This window comes from Bufo gargarizans, chromosome 4 (genome assembly GCF_014858855.1).
Source record: "Bufo gargarizans isolate SCDJY-AF-19 chromosome 4, ASM1485885v1, whole genome shotgun sequence".
Classification (NCBI taxonomy): Eukaryota; Metazoa; Chordata; class Amphibia; order Anura; family Bufonidae; genus Bufo; species Bufo gargarizans.
The window spans coordinates 424,269,067-424,293,982 of record NC_058083.1 but is presented as its reverse complement, the minus strand read 5'-3'; the positions used below and the strand labels follow the sequence as shown (position 1 = coordinate 424,293,982).

Below are 24,916 nucleotides of genomic sequence, written 5' to 3'. Positions count from 1 at the left end.
GGTCATAGAAAAGTTTGTTTTCAAAACATACCGTATTTTTCGCCCTATAAGACGCACCGGCCCATAAGACGCACCTAGGTTTTTGAGGAGGAAAATAAGAAAAAAAATACTTTGAACCAAAAGGTGTGCTTTTGGTGGTTTTTGAACTAATTGTGATCTGTGGATGACACACTGTTATGGGGGATCTGTGAGTGACGCACTGTTATGGGGGATCTGTGAGTGACGCACTGTTATGGGGGATCTGTGGATGACTCACTGTTATGGGGCATCTGTGGGTGACGCACTGTTATGGGGGATCTGTGGGTGACGCACTGTTATGGGGGATCTGTGGGTGACGCACTGTTATGGGGGATCTGTGGGTGACGCACTGTTATGGGGGATCTGTGGGTGACGCACTGTTATGGGGGATCTGTGGGTGACGCACTGTTATGGGGGATCTGTGGGTGACACTTATGGGGGATCCTCTCTGGATGGCACTGTTATGAGGATGAGGATCTGTGTATGACAGTTATGGGGGGGATCTGTGGATGACACATATATAGCATCTTATGCTATGTGTCATCCACAGATCCCCTCCATAAGTGTGGGGGTCGCATCTGCTTTTATAATGGGGGTGGGGGTCGCATCTGCTTTAATAATGACAGCGGGGCCCGTGCAGTGACTGTATTCTACTACACGGGCCCCGCTTACTGTATAATCATATCCCTAATAGTTAATTGTTGTATGCATGTAAAAGCATAATGAGCGTTTATGAGCGCTGTGTATTACTTACAATTAGAAGCGCTCGCCGTTCGGAGCAGAGAGGAGGGAGGAGGCAGGCCGGGAGGACGGGCGCTGGCTACGTGAGTCATACGTCACGCGCCCACGCCGCCTGCTTCATTCATAAAGTGGGCGGCGCAGGCGCGTGACGTATGACTCACGTTGCCAGCGCCCATCCTCCCAGCCTGCCTCCTCCCTCCTCTCTGCTCTTTGCTCCGAATGGCGAGCGCTTCTAATTGTAAGTAATACACAGCGCTCATTAACGCTCATTATGCTTTTACATGCATACAACAATTAACTATTAGGGATATGATTATACAGTAAGCGGGGCCCGTGTAGTAGAATAGTCACTGCACGGGCCCCGCTGTCATTATGAATGCAGATGCCGCCCCCAGCCCCTCCTCCCTCACAGCTGATACACCCGCCGCACGGCATCGCGGCGGGTGTATCATTGAAAACAAGGCAAAATCAGCTACATTCGCCGTATAAGACGTACTGCTATTTTTCCCCCACTTTTGGCGGGAAAAAGTGCGTCTTACACGGCGAAAAATACGGTAATTTTCCCATTGCTCCGATATCGACTGCTAGGTTCACACAGTATTTTGGGCAAGGATTTTGTTGAAAATTTTGTGCCAAAAATTCTTCAATAACTCGAGCAGAGTTTGAGCAATGGGGAATCTGCATGTTAATCCATACAGAGCTGTATTTTTCAGCATGTGGTATGTAAAAATCGCAGTGTATAAAAATTTTTAGATGGCCAGGGATGAATATTCTCACATCAGGTTTTTTTCCATCATCTAAAATAGGTGCTAGAGAGCGATTAGCAGCCAATATGAACCTAGCCTAAGCTGTCTTCACTCTCCTAACAGTGATAGCTGCTAAAAACAAGAAGTAAAATAAAATCTGAGTTAAAAATACACATTATTTATCTATCTACCTAAAAGTAGAAATTCCATGGTACCACCTTTAAAAATGTGAATCAAAAGTAGTGTTCTTTAGGCTACTTTCACACTTGCGTTCAGAGCGGATCTGTCTGAAACGGGTCCTCTCATATAATGCAGACGATGGATCCGTTCAGAACTGCATTATATTGCACGTCTGCATTATATTGTAAAATAAATTCGAAGTGTGAAAGTAGCCGCAGACGGATCCGTCCAGACTTTACATTGAAAGTCAATGGGGGATGGATCCGTTAGAAAATTGCACCATATTGTGTCACCTTCAAATGGATCCGCCCCCATTGACTTCCATTGTAAGTCTGGACGGTTCGGTTTGCCTCCGCCTGCTGAGCGGAGCGGATCCCAAACGCTTCCAGACTGATGCATTCTGAGCGGATCCGCATCCACTCAGAATGCATTAGGGCTGGACGGATGTGTTCAGGGCCGCTTGTGAGAGGCTTTAAACGGAACTCACAAGCGGAACCCCGAACGCTAATGTGAAAGTAGCCTAACCTGCAGCAATACTAGCAGCACTGAAAGCACTATTTTGAAGACAACCTCTGGATATGACGCTGAGCATGTGCACTCAACTTCTTTGGTTGACCATGGCGAGGCCTGTTCTGAGTGGAACCTGTCTTGTTAAACCGCTGTTTGGTCTTGGCCATCGTTCTGCAGCTCAGTTTCAGGGTGTTTGCAATCTTTGTGTAACCTAGGCCATCTTCATGTAGAGCAACAATTCTTTTTTTTTTTTTCTTCAGAACCTCAGAGTTATTTGCCATGGTGTGCTATGTAGAACTTCCAGTGATCAGTATGAGTGTGTGTGAGCAATAACACCAAATTTAACACCTGCTCCCCATTCACACCTGAAGGTGTAACACTAACAAGTTACATGACACCGGGGAGGGAAAATGGTTAATTGGGCACAATGTTTAGACGTCAATGGCTGTGTTGAGTTATTTTGAGGGCACACAAAATTTACACAGTTATACAAGCTGTACACTGACTACTTTACATCAAAGTGTTATCCCATGAAAAGATATTATAAAATATTTACAAAAATGTGAGGGGTGTACTCACTTTTGTGAGATACAGTAATTGATAATGCTTTTTATGTAATGACCAATTTGATCACATTGTGAACATCATAAAAAATAAGTAATCGCAGTTTTTGCTCAAAACAGAATAGAGTTTTCAAATATACATATGTACCCCAAATGAGACAAATTAAAATGTCAACTTGTCCCACAAAAACAAACTCGCACAGCTCTGTCAACAGAAATATAAAGGGTTATGGCTCTCAGAATATGACAATATGAAAATAAATTGTTTATGTGCAAAAGTGATAAAATAATAAAAGCTGTGTACAGTGGTCCCTCACTATACAGTGTCCTCATGATACAATATTTTCAACATGCAATGGTCTTTTCGGAACCATCATAAGTTGAAACCAGACATACAGTACAGACCAAAAGTTTGGACACACCTTCTCATTCAAAGAGTTTTCTTTATTTTCATGACTGAAAATTGTAGATTCACACTGAAGGCATCAAAACTATGAATTAACACATGTGGAATTATATACATAACAAAAAAGTGTGAAACTGAAAATATGTAATATTCTAGGTTCTTCAAAGTAGCCACCTTTTGCTTTGATTACTGCTTTGCACACGCTTGGCATTCTCTTGATGAGCTTCAAGAGGTAGTCACCTGAAATGGTCCTCCAACAGTCTTGAAGGAGTTCCCAGAGACGCTTAGCACTTGTTGGCCCTTTTGCCTTCACTCTGCGGTCCAGCTCACCCCAAACCATCTCGATTGGGTTCAGGTCCGGCGACTGTGGAGCCAGGTCATCTGGCGCAGCACCCCATTACTCTCCTTCATGGTCACAAAGCCCTTACACAGCCTGGAGGTGTGTTTGGGGTCATTGTCCTGTTGAAAAATAAATGATGGTCCAACTAAACGCAAACCGGATGGAATAGCATGCCGCTGCAAGATGCTGTGGTAGCCATGCTGGTTCAGTATGCCTTCAATTTTGAATAAATCCCCAACAGTGTCACCAGCAAAGCGCCCCCACACCATCACACCTCCTCCTCCAAGCTTCCATCCGTTCACCTTTTCTGCGTCGCACAAAGACACGGTGGTTGAAACCAAAGATCTCAAATTTGGACTCATCAGACCAAAGCACATATTTCCACTAATCTAATGTCCATTCCTTGTGTTCTTTAGCCCAAACAAGTCTCTTCTGCTTGTTGCCTGTCCTTAGCAGTGGTTTCCTAGCAGATATTCTACCATGAAGGCCTGATTCACAGTCTCCTCTTAACAGTGGTTCTAGAGATGTGTCTGCTGCTAGAACTCTGTGTGGCATTGACCTGGTCTCTAATCTGAGCTGCTGTTAACCTGCGATTTCTGAGGCTGGTGACTCTGATGAACTTATCCTCTGCAGCAGAGGTGACTCTTGGTCTTCCTTTCCTGGGGCGGTCCGCATGTGAGACAGTTTCTTTGTAGCGCTTGATGGTTTTTGTGACTGCACTTGGGGGACACTTTCAAAGTTTTCCCAATTTTTCGGACTGACTGACCTTCATTTCTTAAAGTAATGATAGCCACTCGTTTTTCTTTACTTAGCTGCTTTTTTCTTGCCATAATACAAATTCTAACAGTCTATTCAGTAGGACTATCAGCTGTATATTCACTTGACTTCTCCACAACGGAACTGATGGTCCCAACCCCATTTATAAGGCAAGAAATCCCACTTAATAAACCTGACAGGGCACACCTGAAGTGAAAACCATTTCAGGTGACTACCTCTTGAAGCTCATTAAGAGACTGAAATCCAAGCAATCAAAACCAGTTATAAAATAGCTGCATTAGTTGCAAGTTAGCAGCCATTCCTGACTGTTAAATTTAAGGACTTGTTTTATCTGTTTTAGGCATCTCTTTATTTTTCTTATATCTTGATCTTCTTTTACCTTAAGTTACAATGGTTTCAACATACAGTGGTCGTCCTGGAATCAATTAATATTTTAACTTAAGGGACCACTGTATATGTAGTATTACCATAATTGTACTGACCTGCCGTGCAAAGTCAACATCCTATTCATGCTGCCTGGTGACCGACGCAGAATTTAAAATGCAAAAATCCCCCACTAAAAGAGGGTTTTCAGAAATGGTTGTTGTTCTGCTTCGCGCTATTGACTGTTGTATAACGCTAGTCAGACAGCTTAACAATAATTCAGAAGTCAAGAAACGTGAGACATCAGATCTGTTTGTATTCTCTTTTCTGAATAACTTTGTAAAACTACAATATAAACATAAACAAAACATATGTATCAGTACATTACATATAATACAGCAGCCTCACTTCATCAGTGAGAGTACTCACAGACAATTCCACCATTAGTCCAGGAATAAATCAAGAGCTCCTCTGCATGCAGCCTGCAAGATCCAGGAGCAGTGATGAAATGGAGGAAATACAGTTCCAGGTTAAAGGTTACTGCCTCTGACAATACACTTCCTGTAAAGTTCTGGCGAAGTAGAAACTAACTTTGACCACTAGATGGCAGCAACGTCAAACATAACATTTAAATATAACCTTTACAACACATTGCATACATTATAATGCAAAATAGGCGGAACACTCCCTGTCTGGCATAATTATTATTATGTCACTACCTAAATAACTACTGCTATGCAGAAAAAACATATAAACAGGAAATGGAATCCTAGCTAATCTGAAACTAAAACTATGACGTCAGTTATAGGTCTAAGATACATTTTGGAAGTCCCATTCTTTGCAATCTTGACCTCTACCTTCCTAACATTGCCATCCCTGCTTGGTAGAGCATTGACAATAAGTCCTACAGGCCACTCGTTCCTGCTCTCTTGGCTGTCCTTCAACAGAACAACATCACCCACTTTTACATTTGGGCGATCCTCAGTCCATTTCCTACGGCGTTGCAGATTCGACAGATACTCCCTCTTCCATCTTTTCCAAAAGGTGTCTGCCAAGCATTGTACTTGCTTCCATTGTTTAGCATGAACTTGTGTTGTACTTATGGTTGCGGATGGAGCAGACAAAGAGTTCACCTTTTGAGTCAACAACATTGCTGGGGTAAGGACCATAGGTGTATCTGGGTCTGAGGACACAGGAACTATAGGCCTGGCATTCATAATAGCTGTAACCTCTGCCATAAAGGTGCTTAAAGTCTCATGGGTCAAGTGAGCAGTTTTAGTTTGTAGCAACATAGCGTCCAAGATTCGCCTGGCAATACCTATAAGTCTCTCCCAGACACCACCCATGTGTGAAGAGTGTGGAGGATTAAAGACCCATGTACATCCTTTGTCTTGGAGAAAGTCTTGCAATTGTGATTCGCTGGCACAAATGTTAAGTTCCTTGCAGGCTCCTACAAAGTTTGTTCCTCTGTCGGAACGGAGCAGTTTTGCTGGGCCACGAATTGAGAAGAATCTCCTCAAAGCATTAATAAAGCTTGATGTTGACATGGCTTCAGTTAGCTCTATGTGTACAGCTCTGGTGGACAAACAAGTGAAAAGGACTGCCCATCGTTTACTGTCTGCGCTGCCTCCCCTAGTGCGGCGGGTTAAGACAGACCACGGACCAAATACATCTAAGCCCACATTGGTGAAAGGTGGTTGAGCAATTACTCTGTCCTCTGGTAGCTCTGCCATCTTTTGACTTTGTAACCTTCCTCGCAGCTTGCGGCAGATGACACATTTGTGTATAACAGCTGATACCAAGCGTTTGCCACCAAGAATCCAGAAACCTGCGGTTCTAATTGCACCCTCTGTGATGTGTCGCCCTTGGTGAACTACTCGTTCATGATAGTACCTAACAAGCAGTGTTGCAATGTGGTGATTATAAGGTATAATGACAGGCTGTTTCTCTTCCTCTGAAAGTTCTGCAAGAGACAAACGTCCACCTACTCTCAACAACCCATTTTTGTCTAAAAAGGGGCTAAGCTTCCTAAGACGGCTTTGTTTCGGGAATGTCTTTTGTTTTTTGATGCAGTCAATTTACTTCTGGAAATGTTTGTTTTGAACAGAAGAGATTATAACAGACTTTGCCTGAGCAAGTTCTTCTAGATTGACTTGTTCATGGAAACTTTCCCACCTTCTGACCTGATTGCTGCTGGTTTCCCTCTGGAAGGTTTTAGCGACATGGATGAGTCTGGCTAGGGTCTTAACTAATATCTTCCAGCAAGAAAATCTATCAAAGCAATGTGAGTGAAGTGTGGCTTCAGAAGCTCTGGTGCTGAAGCTTGTAATCTCAAATCTGATTTCAGGGTCAGCTTCAGGCCCTATGAGTGGAAAAGCATTAGCAGTGTCTATATCCTCACAGTGTGGTTGGTACAGAAAGGTTGGGCCTGAGAACCAAATAGAGTTCTGAAGGCATGCTGCTTGAGTAGGCCTAGTGGCATAATCTGCAGGGTTTTGATCTGTAGATACATAGGACCACTGATCTGGATGTGTAGACTGCCTGATTCTATTCACTCTGTTGGAGACATACAGATAGAACCTCCTAGTGGTGTTGCAAATGTACCCTAGGACAGTCTTGCTATCAGTAAAGAATTTCACAGCATCAAAATCAGTGTCTAGTTGATCTGTGATTAGCTCAGACATTTCAACTGCAAGTACAGCAGCACACAACTCTAAACGAGGAATAGTGTGGGCTGGTTTTGGGCTTAATTTGGACTTTCCCATGACAAATCCAACACGACACACATTTTCTGCATCAATTACTTTCAAGTAAGCTACTGCACCTATGGCTGTAGTGGATGCGTCTGAGAAGATGCATAGTTCTTTCCTGCAAGCTGATGATAGAGATATGGGCACATAGCATCTGTCTATCTTTAGGTGCTCTAACGCTTGCAAGGATTCTGTCCATTGAACCCACTCACTTAGTCTCTCTTGTGGAAGCAATGCATCCCATTCATTTTTCCCAGATGACAGTTCACGAACTAAGGCCTTACCTCTTATTGTCACAGGTGATACAAACCCTAGGGGATCATAGAGGCTGTTTACGGTGGATAGAATGCCTCTACGTGTAAAAGGCTTTTCCTCTGAAGAAACTCTGAAAACAAAACTATCATTTTCTAGATCCCAACTCAGGCCTAGGCTTTTCTGCAAGGGAAGGGCGTCTGTACCTAGGCAAAGATCTTTAAGGTCCTTAGCTCTGTCTGCTACAGGGAAGGCTTCCATTACTTTTTGGCTGTTGGAAGCGATTTTATGAAGACGCAGATTGGATTCTGCCAGCATTTGCTTTGCTTTACTGAGGATGGAGATTGCATCTTCAGGTGTGCTAGCAGAAGCGAGTCCATCATCTACATAGAAATGTCTCAATACAAAGTGTTTGGCTTCTTGTCCATAGCACTCCGCATTTTTCTGGGCAGCCTTTTGCATGCAGTATATAGCGACGGCAGGAGAGGGGCTATTGCCAAATACATGCACTTTCATTCTGTACTCGACAATTTCTTTGTCTATGTCATTGTCTTTGTACCAGAGAAAACGTAGAAAGTCTCTATGGTCTTCTCTGACAAGAAAGCAATAAAACATTTGTTGCACATCTGCTGTGAAAGCAACAGGCTCTTTTCTGAAGCGCATGAGGACACCTAGCAAGGTATTGTTTAGGTCAGGGCCACTCAACAGTACGTCATTTAAAGAGACTCCTTTATACTCTGCGCTGGAATCAAAAACTATTCTGATTTGGTTAGGTTTGTGAGGATGGTAAACACCAAACATTGGTAGATACCAGTGTTCTCTGTCTGTCTCAAGTGGTCCTGCAACTTCAGCGTGATCATTGTCTAGCATCCCCTTAATGAATTCAGTGAAATCTCTTTTCACTTCTGGCTTTCTCTGCAGTGTTTTGCTGAGTGAATGCAAACGCTTCATGGCTTGCTCCCTGTTACTAGGCAAAACACATCTGGGTGTGCGAAAGGGGAGAGGAGCCACCCAACTGTGATTGTCATCTTGGTAGGCCTCTTTATCCATAATCTGCAAGAAGATCTGGTCTTCTATAGAGAGGGCCTGTTTATCATCATCTTTAGTTTTCTGAAATACTGTTATCCCTAGATTGTCTGTCTCAATGTTGGAGTTGACTTCTTCTTTACCATATAGTGTAGAAAAGTCACAGTGTTGTGTTGACCTGCCAAAGCTTTCCTTGACAATGAAGTTGTTGTGACAGGGACTGAGAAGGGATGTGCGTCCATTTGTTAACACAGACGTCTTCAAAGTGCTAACGTTGTCAGGCTGGTGCACTGTCCCCAGGCAAACTTCTCCTACAATGACCCACCCCAGGTCCAGTCTCTGTGCATAAGGGGCATTATAAGGTCCATTGATTTGCTGGCGTACCTTGTGTACCTGAAGGATATCTCTTCCAAGAAGTAGAAGGATAGAAACATCTGGCTCAACAGCTGGGATTAGGTGAGCAATTGAGCGGAGGTGGGGGTGGTGATGAGCTACTTCTGGAGATGGAATCTCAGTTTTGTCATCAGGTATCATGCCACACTCTATTAGGGTAGGAAGTGGGAACTGCACTTTCTTATTGAAGGATTCAATGGTAAAGTCAGTAGCTCTTCTCCCTGTGGTTTCAATTGTCCCTGCACATGTCCTTAGAGTGTATGGAACTGCACTTGCCTTAAGGTTAAAGATATCAAAGAAATCTGACTTTGCAAGGGATCTGTTACTCTGTTCATCTAGCACTGCATACATTTTCACCGCCCTTTCTCTCTTGCCAGTGGGATACACAGTCACTAGACAGATTTTAGAGCATGATCGTGCACTCTTGCCTTGTCCACATACTTCGGTGCAATTGGACATTACAGAGGAGAGTGAGGTCTCTTGTTGCTCCCTGCCCTGATCTTTCCTGGGTTCTACAGTCTCTAGTGGGGCAGGAGCAGGGCCGGGGTGCAAAGCTGCAATATGTCTCTCACTGCCACATTCTGTACATTCTACTGGTATTTTGCAGTCTTTGGCAATGTGATAAGTAGATCCGCAGCACTTGAAACAGATGCCGTTTTGTTTAAGGAAGGACATCCGCTCTGTGATGGGTTTGCTTCTAAAGCCTTTGCATTTCTTTAGTGGATGTGGTTTTTTGTGTATTGGACAATGTCTCTCAGGGTTTTCTATGGTGTGTACCTTGTGGGTGCTTTGGTAGTCTGTGACTTCTGAAGGTACAGCTGTTTTGTGTGTGGATACATAGGTCCTACCGTGAGGTCTGTGAGGTCTCTCTGGTCTGTGTGATTGATTGCCGCTGGTGGTGAAGGCGAAACTGGGATCACTTCGGATTTTCGCTTGCTGTCGGACAAACCTAGAAAACACAGAGAAAGGGGGAAAAGAGACTCCATAATCTTCTTTGAATTTACCTCCCACAGACATCCACTTGTCTTGCAGATTTGAAGGTAGCTTCTCTACTATGGGATTAGTGCCTCTAGCTGTATCTAGATACGAAAGTCCTTGCAAGTAGCCATCCTCTTTGGCATATTCTATCTCTAGTAGAAGATCACTTAGTTCTTGTAGCCGCACGTTGTCTCTGTAGCCCACCTTGGGAAAGACTTCAAGTTTATTCAACAGTGCTCCTTCTATTACCTCTGGGGATCCATACGTTTCTTCTAGTCTTCTCCAGGTCATGTTGAGTCCTGCTGCAGGGTTAAACAGGTTTGCTCTTCTCATCCTCTTAGCATGCTCTGCTGACTCGGTGCCAAGCCATTTTATCATTAAATTAAGCATTTCTGCTGGTGATAAGTTCAGACCTTCAGTGGCATTCAGAAAGGAAGATTTCCATGCCCAATAGTTTTCAGGACAGTCATCAAATTGGAGAAAGCCTGAGCTAACCATTTCTTTGCGGATGAGATATTTGGTGACATCCGCTGCACATTGTTGTTCGCGCATGTAATCTGTAGGTTGAGGTGATGGGAACACTTGTTTTTTGTTCTTAGGGGTTTCTGGTGCTTCCTTCTTGGTTTGCTGGCAGTCGCTGACCTCATGAGGTTGATTGGGCCTGCTCAGGGGGTATGTTGATCTCGGCCTGAATTCCTTTGCTTCAGGTTTAAGAGACTGTTCCTTTGTATGCGCATCAGTAAGGTTCTGGAGGTACTCATTTGTACGATCTGCAGAGAATAGAGGTTTTTCTGGAACCTCTGAGTCTTTATATGATCTTTCACTTCCTAACCGACTTGTTCCCATGTAGGCAGCGGCCTCTGCTTCAGCAGCAGCAGCTGCAGTCTGTCGCTGCAGGATGAGCAATTTTGATTCTAAAACCGCTTCTTCTTGTGCTATTGCAGCTTCCCTAGCTGCTGTCTCTTGTGCTACAGCAGCTTTCTTTGCTGCTAACTCCTGCATCATCATGGCTTCTTTTTCTGCGTACTGTAGCTGGACGCGGGCAGCTTCTGCCTTGGCACGAGCTCTAACTGCTGAGGAACTTGCTGAGGACATCTTGCTAGCCCGTGAAGTTCTGGACACATGCGACTTTGCATCGTCTTGCTGGGCACTGGGAATGTTCTCCCTGCCTTGCTGTGTCTGCGGTAGCGTGACATCAGCCTGGTACTTTGTTCCTGATCTTAGACTCATGCTGCAGTAATGGCGTCTCAGTTTATTCCAGACCGCCACGTGGGTTGTCTTTTTACTGTTCTGCTTCGCGCTATTGACTGTTGTATAACGCTAGTCAGACAGCTTAACAATAATTCAGAAGTCAAGAAACGTGAGACATCAGATCTGTTTGTATTCTCTTTTCTGAATAACTTTGTAAAACTACAATATAAACATAAACAAAACATATGTATCAGTACATTACATATAATACAGCAGCCTCACTTCATCAGTGAGAGTACTCACAGACAATTCCACCATTAGTCCAGGAATAAATCAAGAGCTCCTCTGCATGCAGCCTGCAAGATCCAGGAGCAGTGATGAAATGGAGGAAATACAGTTCCAGGTTAAAGGTTACTGCCTCTGACAATACACTTCCTGTAAAGTTCTGGCGAAGTAGAAACTAACTTTGACCACTAGATGGCAGCAACGTCAAACATAACATTTAAATATAACCTTTACAACACATTGCATACATTATAATGCAAAATAGGCGGAACAGTTGTACTAATGCCCTATCCTCAGGGTTGATCATAACTATCTGAGCGGTGGTATCCGGCACCCGGAATCCCCGCCAATCAGCTCTTCTGAGAAGGCATCAGTGCTCCTGTGAGAGCCCCTGCCTTCTCGCAGCTTACCACATCAGAAAATCTATTTTAGCAAATGTTACTGCGGCGGCAGCACATTATGCATAAAGCAATCTTTATTTTCTTATCATACCACAGTTTTCCTTGAGTGTTTCCTTTTAGTTACAGCTGTTTTTAAACATTTACAATATGAGGACCTTATCAAGATGGCTCCTCTGCCAGTTTTCTGAGGCCACAACTGCTTTCCTTCATTTCCCATACACACTTGTTGTAGCCAAAAGCTCCCTGCCAGCCAATCGGATTGGATTACTGAGAGACACGTCTCCTCACTCTGAAGTCTAATGCAGGCATGCAGTGTGAAGAACCGCCCCTCTGTTTATATGTCTTCTTAGCCGGAGACAGACAAGCCATAACATCTGTCTTTTAAAGGAGCAGTGGAAAGGGACAGAGGACATTAATGAAAACTGTTATTATAAAGTAATTACAGCTCTTTTGACCATCATTGACAGACTAACTCAGGTATACATGCCTAGCTGTAATAAACTAGCAAATAAAAAAAACTATGTTAGTTACCCTTTAAATTTTGACTTTCATAGAAGTTTGGATATTTGTTAATCCATTAAGAGTCAATGGCACAATGAAGAATAGATAAGACTCTCTTGTTGCAGTAACAAGGTAGATACAGGGGTTGTAAAGCTTGTATAGCATCCATTGCATCCATATTTATCATCTTTCCCCCATCAACCCCCTCAACAGACCTGTCTATCACAATTAATAGCTGCACACTCTCCCCGGTCAACCAAGTCCGCTGCTTTGGAGTAACCTTGGATTCTGCTCTCGCCTTCAGACTGCACATTTAAGCCTTTTCCACCACCTGCCACCTCCAACTCAAAAACATCTTCCCCATCCTCACATTCCTCAACCATGAATCTTCAAAAATGCTTGTACATACTGTGAGACAGTGACAGGTCTCACACAGGTTAAAGGCAAGAAAGGGATGGATAGTGAGGTCCACACCCCTATTCCACCACAGGTGAGACCAGCTGGAGGTACTCAGGCTGACATAAAGCACCTCCCAGGGTGTCAGCAAGGGGGGGGGGGGTGTTACCTGTGGATAGAGGCCTGGAGGCTCTGTCAGTGTGGTCTCAGCTGGGCAAGGCTGAGGGACCACAAGGCTGGGATATAGCCTTGAGTTGGGTGAGAAAGCGACGCCTGGGAGGGTTGCAGGGCCATAGTCAGGCGGACTACTGAGCCCCAATCCCCCACAAGAGACACTGGACTGGAGACAGTGGGCGTGCTGTGCTCTGTACAGCCAGGATGCTGTGGGACACTGGCTGAGAAAGCTGCATGTGATCACAGGGTGTAAACGTTGACTTAGGGATGCAATGTCAGCCGTTTAACCCTTTCCATACCGCGGTCCGTACGGACCGCTGTATGGAAGAGGTTAACAGTCAGGGCGCTCCCTCCCTCTCCCATCGGGGGGCTGCTATGCCTTTGCAGCCCCCCGATGGGAGAAGGAGAGAGCCCCCAGACAGATCCCCTCCTTACCCTTCCCTGTCTGCGAAGTTGTGTCCATGGTGCTGAACAGATCTGTGCTAAAGGCATAGATCTGTTCAAAGTGTGAGTAAAATACACCTCATCCCGCAAAAAAATGAGACCCTACCCAAGATAATCGCCCAAAAACTGAAAAAACTATGGCTCTCAGAATATGGAGACACTTCTTGTTGCCTTGCTTCACAAAAAGTGTAATATAGAGCAACCAAAAATCATATGTACCCTAAACTAGTACCAGCAATACTGCCACCCTATCCCGTAGTTTCTAAAATGGGGTCAATATTTTGGAGTTTCTACTCTAGGGGTGCATCAGGAGGGCTTCAAATGGGACATTGTGTAAAAAAAAAACGGTCCAGAAAAATCTGCCTTCCAAAACCGTATGGCATTCCTTTCCTTCTGCACCCTGCAGTGTGCCCGTACAGCGATTTATGACCACATATGGGGAGTTTCTGTAAACTACAGAATCGGAGCCATAAATATTGAGTTTTGTTTGGCTGTTAACCCTTGCTTTGTAACTGGAAAAAAAATATTAAAATGGAAAATCTGCCAAAATTGTATCTATTTTTCATTAAATCTTGTGGAACACCTAAAGGGTTAACAAAGTTTGTACAATCAGTTTTGAATACCTTGAGGGGTGTAGTTTCTTAGATGGGGTCACTTTTATGGAGTTTCTACTCTAGGGTTGCATCAGGGGGGCTTCAAATGGGACATGGTGTAAAAAAAAAAAAAAGTCCAGCAAAATCTGCCTTCCAAAACCATACGGCGCACCTTTCCCTCTACGCCCTACTGTGTGCCTGTACAGTAGTTTACGGCCACATATTGGGTGTTTCTGCAAACTAGAGAATCGGGGCAATAAATATAGCATTTTGTTTGGCTGTTAACCCTTGCTTCGTTACTGGAAAAAATTGATTAAAATGGAAAATTTGCCAAAAAATTCATCACAGTAATGGTTCAGGTTAAAAAGACTTCACCATCATCCCAATCTTATTTTTTAAATCTGAGATGATTGCTATGCTCACCTTCTTTCTGTCTGTTCTCCTATGCCGTCTGTGGCTACCCTGAACTTACTGTATCACAGTGTTTTATGGTGCAGTCAGATCATATATATGATTGTGTTTCTCTTGTACTGAACTGATAGTTGTGTGTATGAACACTAATCCTTCTAGTTTAACCCCTCTTACATGGTGTACGATCGCTGTGTACATTTACAGTGCTGTGATCAGGAACACATGTATGTTTGGCTAATCAGTTTGTGCAAAAAGGTATTTTACTGTGGGTTTTCTGACATTTATGGTAAACTGATAAATGTACCATGGTAATTTGAAATTGTAATAACACAAACAAAATATTGCCACTTAAAATTGCCACTTAAACAAAAAAGCATATGAGGTACTGATGCATCAAGTAACATGTTTTTAGTACTTCTTGGCTATTTTAAGTTATTTAAATTTCTCTGTATTTTACTTTTATTTCTTTTTATTTCTTTTAATTTCAGTAGCAGACAAGACTTCTGGGGCACATTTTTCCACTTGTGAGAGACTTTTAGATGATGGCTGTATACATGTGCTTTCCCTGGGCTCTAAGGTGCTCATGATGCAGATCTGGTTGAATGTGGCATTGGGTCGTTTTACTTTTAGGTAATGATTTTTTCCTGTGAAATTTTCCGTATTGTATTGTTCTTGTTTTTGCACTTTGAACTGCAGTAATGTTATTGGATTTACTATATGAATCTGTTTTAGAAAACCTTCAATAGAGAGGCACTGTATTCAAGTAAATTATATGATCAGAGCAATTCAAGTACATAACATTAATATTTAAATACACATTATTGCCACATCTTTGGTAAAACTCTAGTTTTGAAGTGATTCCTGCAGCCTCTATTCTTATGGCCCTGCATTGTGCCATTCCTTTATTATTTCAACTAGAAGTTACGAATGAATTGTTAGCAGTCTGCAGTAAGGTACAGAGGGGTGTTAACCAGTTGGGGTGGTGTCCCTTCCCAGTCTCACTGTATCCAGTTAGTGCTGCCATTGTCAAGACTATGCAGTTACACCCCCCCCCCCCAAATTAGTTAACATTCTTCTATACCCTTACTGCAGACTGCTTGCAAATTCATTCATAACTTCTATTTAAAATAATAAAGGAATGGCAGAACATAGAGCCATAAGCCTAGATGCTACATAATTGTTGTTACTTTGGGAATCCATCTAGCTATTAAAACAGGCACAGTAGGAGAGGTGACAGGTCCTCTTTAAAACTACATTATATCATTTTAGAACATTGCTATTGGACTTCCAATGGTTTCAAAATAGCCTAAGTATTCCTGTCTTCAAGTTCTCTTCTACCCACTGGATAGGAGATAAGATAGCTAGGTCACTGAGACACTACCAATCACGATAACGAGTTTGTTGTTCCCTGCAGACCTCCCAAAGTTAACAGAATAACATTACAGTGTTTGTTTTGTACCATGTTTACAAATTTGCATAAATCTGCTTAAAAGGATTGTCATCTGGATTTTGCCCATAGAGCTGTGCACATGCTCTTCTAGATAGCCGCTAGCACGTAAGCAATATACATTCCCCATAGCTCTCAGTGCTTTTATTGTGTCAAATAAACAATTTTATATGTATGTAAATGAGGCAAGTTAGGTGCCCAAGGGGCTGTTACTAACATTTCTGGTGCCCAGCCACACCCACTGTGGAGGAGCCCAGCACTGCCCGCATCCTACGAATCTCCTCCTTGCTCCCTGACGTCACAAAGTTAGAACGCCGCAATCTCGCGCATGCGCAAGTACGCCGCATGTCAGTGCCGGCATAGTGTTCCTTCCCTGTGCTGGCATGAACTGCGCATGTGCTAGCTGTGAGATTACGGCACTCTAACTTTGTGACGTCGGGGAGGAAGGAGGAAATAAGGAGGATGCGGGCGGTGCTGAGCTCCTTCACAGTGGGCATGGCTGGGCACCAGAAACATTGGTAACAGCCCCTTGGGCACCTACTTGCCTCGTTTACATATATATATATATATATATATATATATATATATATATATATATATATATATATACACACAGTACAGACCAAAAGTTTGGACATGCCTTCTCATTCAAAGAGTTTTCTTTATTTTCATGACTATGAAAATTGTAGATTCACACTGAAGGTATCAAAACTATGAATTAACACATGTGGAATTATATACATAACAAAAAAGTGTGAAACAACTGAAAATATGTCATATTCTAGGTTCTTCAAAGTAGCCAACCTTTTGCGTTGAATACTTCTTTGCACACTCTTGGCATTCTCTTAATGAGCTTCAAGAGGTAGTCACCTGAAATGGTTTTCACTTCACAGGTGTGCCCTGTCAGGTTTATTAAGTGGGATTTCTTGCCTTATAAATGGGGTTGGGACCATCAGTTGCGTTGTGGAGAAGTCAGGTGGTTACACAGCTGATAGTCCTACTGAATAGACTGTTAGAATTTGTATTATGGCAAAAAAATAATAAGCAGCTAAGTAAAGCAATAAGCAAGTAAAGAAAAACGAGTGGCCATCATTACTTTAAGAAATGAAGGTCAGTCAGTCCAAAAAATTGGGAAAACTTTGAAAGTGTCCAAGTGCAGTCACAAAAACCATCAAGCGCTACAAAGAAACTGGCTCACATGCGGACCGCCCCAGGAAAGGAAGACCAAGAGTCACCTCTGCTGCGGAGGATAAGTTCATCCGAGTCACCAGCCTCAGAAATCGCAGGTTAACAGCAGCTCAGATTAGAGACCAGGTCAATGCCACACAGAGTTCTAGCAGCAGACACATCTCTAGAACAACTGTTAAGAGGAGACTGTGTGAATCAGGCCTTCATGGTAGAATATCTGATAGGAAACCACTGCTAAGGACAGGCAACAAGCAGAAGAGACTTGTTTGGGCTAAAGAACACAAGGAATGGACATTAGACCAGTGGAAATCTGTGCTTTGGTCTGATGAGTCCAAATTTGAGATCTTTGGTTCCAACCACCGTGTCTTTGTGCGACGCAGAAAAGGTGAACGGATGGACTCTACATGCCTGGTTCCCACCGTGAAGCTTGGAGGAGGAGGTGTGATGGTGTGGGGGTGCATTGCTGGTGACACTGTTGGGGATTTATTCAAAATTGAAGGCATACTGAACCAGCATGGCTACCACAGCATCTTGCAGCGGCATGCTATTCCATCCGGTTTGTGTTTAGTTGGACCATCATTTATTTTTCAACAGGACAATGACCCCAAACACACCTCCAAGCCGTGTAAGGGCTAATTATTTGACCATGAAGGAGAATAATGGGGTGCTGCGCCAGATGACCTGGCCTCCACAGTCAACGGACCTGAACCCAATCGAGATGGTTTGGGGCGAGCTGGACCGCAGAGTGAGGGCAAAAGAGCCAACAAGTGCTAAGCATCTCTGGAAACTCCTTCAATAGACTGTTGGAAGACCATTTCAGGTGACTACCTCTTGAAGCTCATCAAGAAAATGCCAAGCGTGTGCAAAGCAGTAATCAAAGCAAAAGGTGACTACTTTGAAGAACCTAGAATATGACATATTTTCAGTTGTTTCACACTTTTTTGTTATGTATATAATTCCACATGTGTTAATTCATAGTTTTGATGACTTCAGTGTGAATCTACAATTTTCATAGTCATGAAAATAAAGAAAACTCTTTGAATGAGAAGGTGTGTCCAAACTTTTGGTCTGTACTGTGTGTGTGTATATATATATATATATATATATATATATATATATATATTCGTTTTATTGACAAAATAAAAGCACTGAGAGCTATGGGGAATGTATATTGCGGACGTGCTAGCGACAATCTAATAACGCATGTCTGCAGCTCTATAGGTAAAATCCAGGTGAAAGAATCCCTTTAATTGTCTACTACAGAACTACAAAGTGCCTCTCCCATTAATCTCAGTGGGAGCAGCAATATAGTAACATGCTTACTCCACTGCAAGGTTAGTGAAGCTTTGTAGTTCCAGTACTGGAGCTACACCCGAACAGTTGACCCCTTTAACATAGTCTCACGTCGTTATTCCTTGGATTGGCCCTCCAGAGTACCAGAAGATCCTCCGTTGGGCCCAAGCTCTGACATTAATGGACTCCTAATAAAATAGGGCCCTTATGATCCTAGGGGTGGTCCACAGGGTGGGCCCTCAGAATCATTTCCTCTGGTTGGCTCAAGGGACTTTAGTCTGACCACAAGGTCAGACTAAAGTCCCTTGAGCCCACCATAGGAAATGATCCTGAGGGCCCACCCTGTGGACCACCCCTAGGATCATACATCATACTACATACGTTCTATACATGCCTTCATACTACATAAAGGTCCTTCTAAAAAAATTAGCATATTGTGATAAAGTTCATTATTTTCTGTAATGTACTGATAAACATTAGACTTTCATATATTTTAGATTCATTACACACAACTGAAGTAGTTCAAGCCTTTTATTGTTTTAATATTGATGATTTTGGCATACAGCTCATGAAAACCCAAAATTCCTATCTAAAAAAAATTAGCATATCATGAAAAGGTTCTCTAAACGAGCTATTAACCTAATCATCTGAATCAACTAATTAACTCTAAACACCTGCAAAAGGTTCCTGAGGCTTTTAAAAACTCCCAGCTTGGTTCATTACTCAAAACCGCAATCCTGGGTAAGACTGCCGACCTGACTGCTGTCCAGAAGGCCATCATTGACACCCTCAATCAAGAGGGTAAGACACAGAAAGAAATTTCTGAACGAATAGGCTGTTCCCAGAGTGCTGTATCAAGGCACCTCAGTGGGAAGGAAAAAGTGTGTCAGAAAACGCTGCACAACGAGAAGAGGTGACCAGACCCTGAGGAAGATTGTGGAGAAGGACCTATTCCAGACCTGGGGGACCTGCGGAAGCAGTGGACTGAGTCTGGAGTAGAAACATCCAGAGCCACCGTGTACAGGCGTGTGCAGGAAATGGGCTACAGGTGCCGCATTCCCCAGGTCAAGCCAGTTTTGAACCAGAAACAGCGGCAGAAGCGCCTGACCTGGGCTACAGAGAAACAGCACTGGACTGTTGCTCAGTGGTCCAAAGTACTTTTTTCGGATGAAAGCAAATTTTGAATGTCATTCGGAAATCAAGGTGCCAGAGTCTGGAGGAAGACTGGGGAGAGGGAAATGCCAAAATGCCTGAAGTCCAGTGTCAAGTACCCACAGTCAGTGATGGTCTGGGGTGCCATGTCAGCTGCTGGTGTTGGTCCACTGTGTTTTATCAAGGGCAGGGTCAATGCAGCTAGCTATCAGGAGATTTTGGAGCACTTCATGCTTCCATCTGCTGAAAAGCTTTATGGAGATGAAGATTTCATTTTTCAGCACGACCTGGCACCTGCTCACAGTGCCAAAACCACTGGTAAATGGTTTACTGACCATGGTATTACTGTGCTCAATTGGCCTGCCAACTCTCCTGACCTGAACCCCATAGAGAATATGTGGGATATTGGGAAGAGAAAGTTGAGAGACGCAAGACCCAACACTCTGGATGAGCTTAAGGCCGCTATCGAAGCATCCTGGGCCGCCATAACACCTCAGCAGTGCCACAGGCTGATTGCCTCCATGCCACGCCGCATTGAAGCAGTCATTTCTGCAAAAGGATTCCCGACCAAGTATTGAGTGCATAACTGAACATAATTATTTGAAGGTTGACTTTTTTTGTATTAAAAACACTTTTCTTTTATTGATTGGATGAAATATGCTAATTTTTTTAGATAGGAATTTTGGGTTTTCATGAGCTGTATGCCAAAATCATCAATATTAAAACAATAAAAGGCTTGAACTACTTCAGTTGGTGTGTAATGAATCTAAAATATATGAAAGTCTAATGTTTATCAGTACATTACAGAAAATAATTAACTATCACAATATGCAAATTTTTTTTAGAAGGACCTGTACATTCTACTGTGTTGTTTTCCCTGAAAAATGTTCTGAAAGGCCCTTTACATTGACGGATGTATTGCTTGTAATCATCATCTTGATGCACGAAGTCTATCCATGCTCACTTAATCGAAATTTCACTTGGCAATTATCGTAACCTGTTTGAATAAATGAAAGATTGTTCATTCTAAACCAGGGATGCTCAACCTGCGTCCCTCCAACTGTTGTAAAACTACAACTCCCGTCATGCCCTCCTGTAGGCTTTCTGAGCATGCTGGAAGATGTTGTTTTGCAACAGCTGGAGGGCCACAGGTTGGGCATCCCTGTTCTAAACCATGCTCTCATAGACTACATTGTTTGTGAGAAAAGATGTAAAAATCAACAATTGTTTGCTGGGCATGTTTATATGGGATAATGAGAAACAAACATTTGAGCAAATGTTTGGCTTATCAACAGCTTATATGAAAGGACCTTTGGTAACTAAAGGGGTGGTTCTGCCATATTTCTGATGCCTGGCCCGCTGCCCATCAGCTGTTTAAAGAGGAGGCAGTGCTACTTGTGGGCATCGCTTCCTGTTCATTATACTGCACTTTGTGTTGGAAGTGCAGTGTAATGACAAGTACTTAATACATTTATTTCAATTGAGTAAGTTTTTGTAATTGCACCACGCCGCTGCTCCAGAGGAGACAACACATACTGTAGTGAAGAGGAAGCAGCACTCGCATGGATCGCTGCCTCCTCTTAAACAGCTGATTGGCAGAGACCCCCTACTGATCAGATATTGATGATTTATCCTGATGATAGATCATCATGTCTTGACGCGCAGGAAATTCCTGCCCCGCTTATCACTGGCTTAGGCGACTCAGTGTTGCAGCCAGTGATTGGATGAGTGTGAAGACAAGTACGATATTATTATTTTTCTTTTGTTAATGCCACTCTGAGCCCTTAAAGAATTGTGTGTGTGTCATATATATTGTACTTTTTTGGGAAGTAATCTTTAGGTGGGTTTAAAAATTTTGTGCTATAAACCATGTGAACCAGCTCCTCCAAAATAAAAAAGTACCTCAAATGATCCTTCTCCAAATGGAAGGGACTCTTATCTAAAGACAACTATTTCAGTGTTCTTGTCCCGCTTTACCTTTTGTTAGAGCTAAATATGCTTAAATGTGTTTTCTAGGACTGGGATATTGATTAACTTTCTGAGACTTAGATATTTTATTTATTTATTTTATGCACTTATATAGCGCTACTATATCCTGCAGCGCTTTACAGACATTCGCATCCAACTGTCCCCAGTGGGGCTCACAATCTTTCCTGAGGATAGGTCATCAATATCAGATTGGTTGGGGGTCCTACATCTGACACGCTACCAATCTGCTGTTTGCTGCTGCTGGCTCCTGAAGCTTTACAGTAGATGGAGTCAGATGCAGATGGCTTCATCCACTTTGTAGTTTCCAGCACCAACGTACTGCAGCTCAGCTTCTATTTACTTGAATGGGAGCTCTGTCCAATGTATAGGCGCTGCCACGAGCGGCTGATTAGTGGGGATGCCTGCTTTTGGACCCCCCTCCAATCTGGTATTGATATTCCCAAGTCCCAGATAGGTCATCAATTTTCAAGTCTAGGTAAACTTCCTTAAAGTAAATTGACTTTTTGAAAGATTATTTATATATTTGTAGACTATGCTCAAGTACCAGTGATGAATATAAATGGACCCCGTTGGCACAAGTTGAAATGCAAGAGAGCATTTTATATCCTGGACATTGGCAACACTTGGCTTTTACATGTAAAGATGTTTTTGAAACAAAGAACAAAGTGTGCAGTAAAATAATGTTATGGATCTCTGGACAGAGGTATGTTTTTTGTTTTTTATTTCTTCTGCTGATTGTAAAAGATAAAATCAATAGTCATAGTACTCAATTAATGATAACATGGTTTCCTGATCAGTTTGCATATGAGTAGAACCATTTTTGTCCTCCCTCTAGTGTTTTGTGATTTCAGAAAGATAAAAATGCTCAAATTGATTATTTTCATATCACATCCTATGCTTATGTCCATTAAGTTTAAGGATCACCGTTTTCTCCATAGCTCTCAATGCCATTTTTGTTTTCTTTATTCTCTGCAGCATTTGCCGGGGTTACACGTTTCAATACTGAGGCGATTTTATTACTTGAAGTGGTTTTCAGAGATTTTAATACTGATGACCTATCCGTAGCATATGTCATCAGTATTTGGTCAGTGGGGATCCAACACCTGGGACCCTCGCTGATTATTTTTTTTTTTCTTACTTTTGAGCACCTTCTTGTGGTCTTGCATGTCTACTTATTTATTATTTTAAGGCCATAAAAATGTGTATTTGTGGCAAAAAGTCGGAACTAAGCAGAGCCTGAGATTGCACAACACCTTCTTTAACCCCTTCAGTACCGAGACACTTTTCACATTAAATCTCAGGCCGATTTATACAAATCTGACATGTTATTTATGTGGTAATAACTTTGGAATGCTCTTACTTATCTAAGCCATCCAATGTTAGTTTTTTTTTCAGGACACATGGGTTCTTTATGTTAGTAGTAAATTTCAATATCAATATAATTTGCTTTAATTTATATTTAAAAAATCCTAAATTTAAAGATGCACATCGTCAGCAAGTTTTTGGCACTGCATTTTCTGTTCATTCCCTACAGTATCACTGTGTATAATGTCATTGTATAATGTAATTGTATAATACTGTTGAGGGGGCCCTGACAAAATCTTTTAGTCCTCCTCCTGGGTGGGCCCATGCTGAGTTAAGTACCCTAAAGCAGCCACTTTTCCTATAGCTACGCCCCTGGTCATGGCGGATAGTAGAGACAATACACTTGAATAAAGATCAATGACAAAAGGACGGGGGGAGTGGGAAGACATCAAAAGAACAGTGCATCAATGAAGGAAATAGCTGGAAAAGACTGTTGATAGACTAAATAATACTGACTATAACACCACACAATGTGTCGCAATGGTCCCAATTAGAGGACATTGGAAGATAAAGGCTGTGTAAAGAACCAACTGATTGTAAAGGCGTAGGGAAGACAGTAGTTAAATATAAGTCAGTATAGACCTGTTTGAAAACGAGGACTTGCGGTGGTGCCAGTATCGGACAAAGCATTGGCCATGGGGAAGTTCAAAGGTGCCCAAGAATTTGGGTAAATCTCCCATGGTTTAGAAAATTTCTGATTTTCCATCATTTCGAGCTATCAACTGAAATAGGATGTTATTTTCACAGAGGGGTGGTAAGAAGAGGCCACATGTCTTTGTGTAATTTTAGAGTGTACCTTGCTAGGTCAGGCATAGTTCTTAGTGCTCTGTTGGCTTTCAAGAGGGCATCCTTGCCTCAAGAAAAGTGTTTTCTGCACTTAATATCACACGGACGGGTTGGGTCTCCTGATTTTGGGTCAAGAGCACATTATTTCAGATCAATTTCAATCGGTTGATCGGAGGTTCAATTCAAGAGCTTACCCCTAACTCTTCCAGTTTTAGGGGTTCCACATTTTTTGGCAGACCTTTGATGTGTAGATTATTTCTCCTGTTTCTGTTCTGTATATCATTCAGGTTGGTCAGAATATCTTGGCTCTGCAAGGAATGATCCCGATTGGCCATGTGGTGAAAAGCTAAGATATCCAGTACTTGCTCTTGCATCTCTTCCACTTCGGCAACTCTTTGGCCCACATGTTTGCTATCCTTAGAGAGCAGCTATATTATGCTTATGGGATGTTTACAATCTGAGGAACAGAGAGTTTATTTCACACTTTGTAGTTAACGTTTTAAGATTAGCTCTCCAGTCCTAGTCCTTTCCGGGAGGTAAGGATACTTGCCCCCGTACTGACCTACCAGATAAGGCCAGGAAGTTACCATATGTGGATGGAGACCAACCCGACATGCCAGCAGAGCTTATCAAGGAAGGAGAGGGAGGAGATTTAGATCCAGGGCCTGCAACTTCAGCATATGAGCATGAGGTGGCATCGGTGGGGCTTGTCTGGTGCAGGAGCTTTGTGTGTGGGGGATGGTCAGCTTCTTTAGCTTCTACCATGAGGTGGAGTCTTGTTGGGCTGTGTGCTATTTTGGAAAGTGTGACTACTGTGACATACCCATACTGTCATGGTGCAGTGTGGTAAATACACTCCACACTGACCACAGAAGGGAAGAGAAAAGGTATTAGGCCTGTAACCTAGGGAAAGGGAAATGGTCACACCTAGTGAGTCTCTATGCCGATCCCTGACTGCTATCAGTATGAACAGACCTTGATAGTAGGAATGTTCATACGCAGGAACCTAAGCCCTATTTAACCATAACCGGGCCCTGCAGATAGTGTCAGGACACGGATGGCCTATTCCTTCCCAGATGAAGGAATAGGCGACCCCCTCAGGCCTAATATCAACAGTTAGGGGAAAACAACAAAGAAGATAAACTTCCAGAAGTATGAGGATGAGCAGGAACTCTGAGAACCAACACCAGGACTTCCATAAACGAGGAGCTATCAACCGCATAGCATGATGGATGAGGCCAAACTAAATAGAGGAGA

General features: G+C 42.8%; 1 protein-coding gene across 1 annotated transcript in view; it reads left to right on the top strand.

The window, feature by feature from the left end:
- Window positions 1–24,916, top strand: part of LYST (lysosomal trafficking regulator) — a 556,878-nt gene that overhangs the window by 123,701 nt on the left and 408,261 nt on the right. Inside the window, 2 exon segments of the mRNA XM_044290763.1 lie at window positions 14,928–15,069; window positions 22,038–22,211. Of these exon segments, the coding sequence (XP_044146698.1) occupies window positions 14,928–15,069; window positions 22,038–22,211 (316 nt within the window).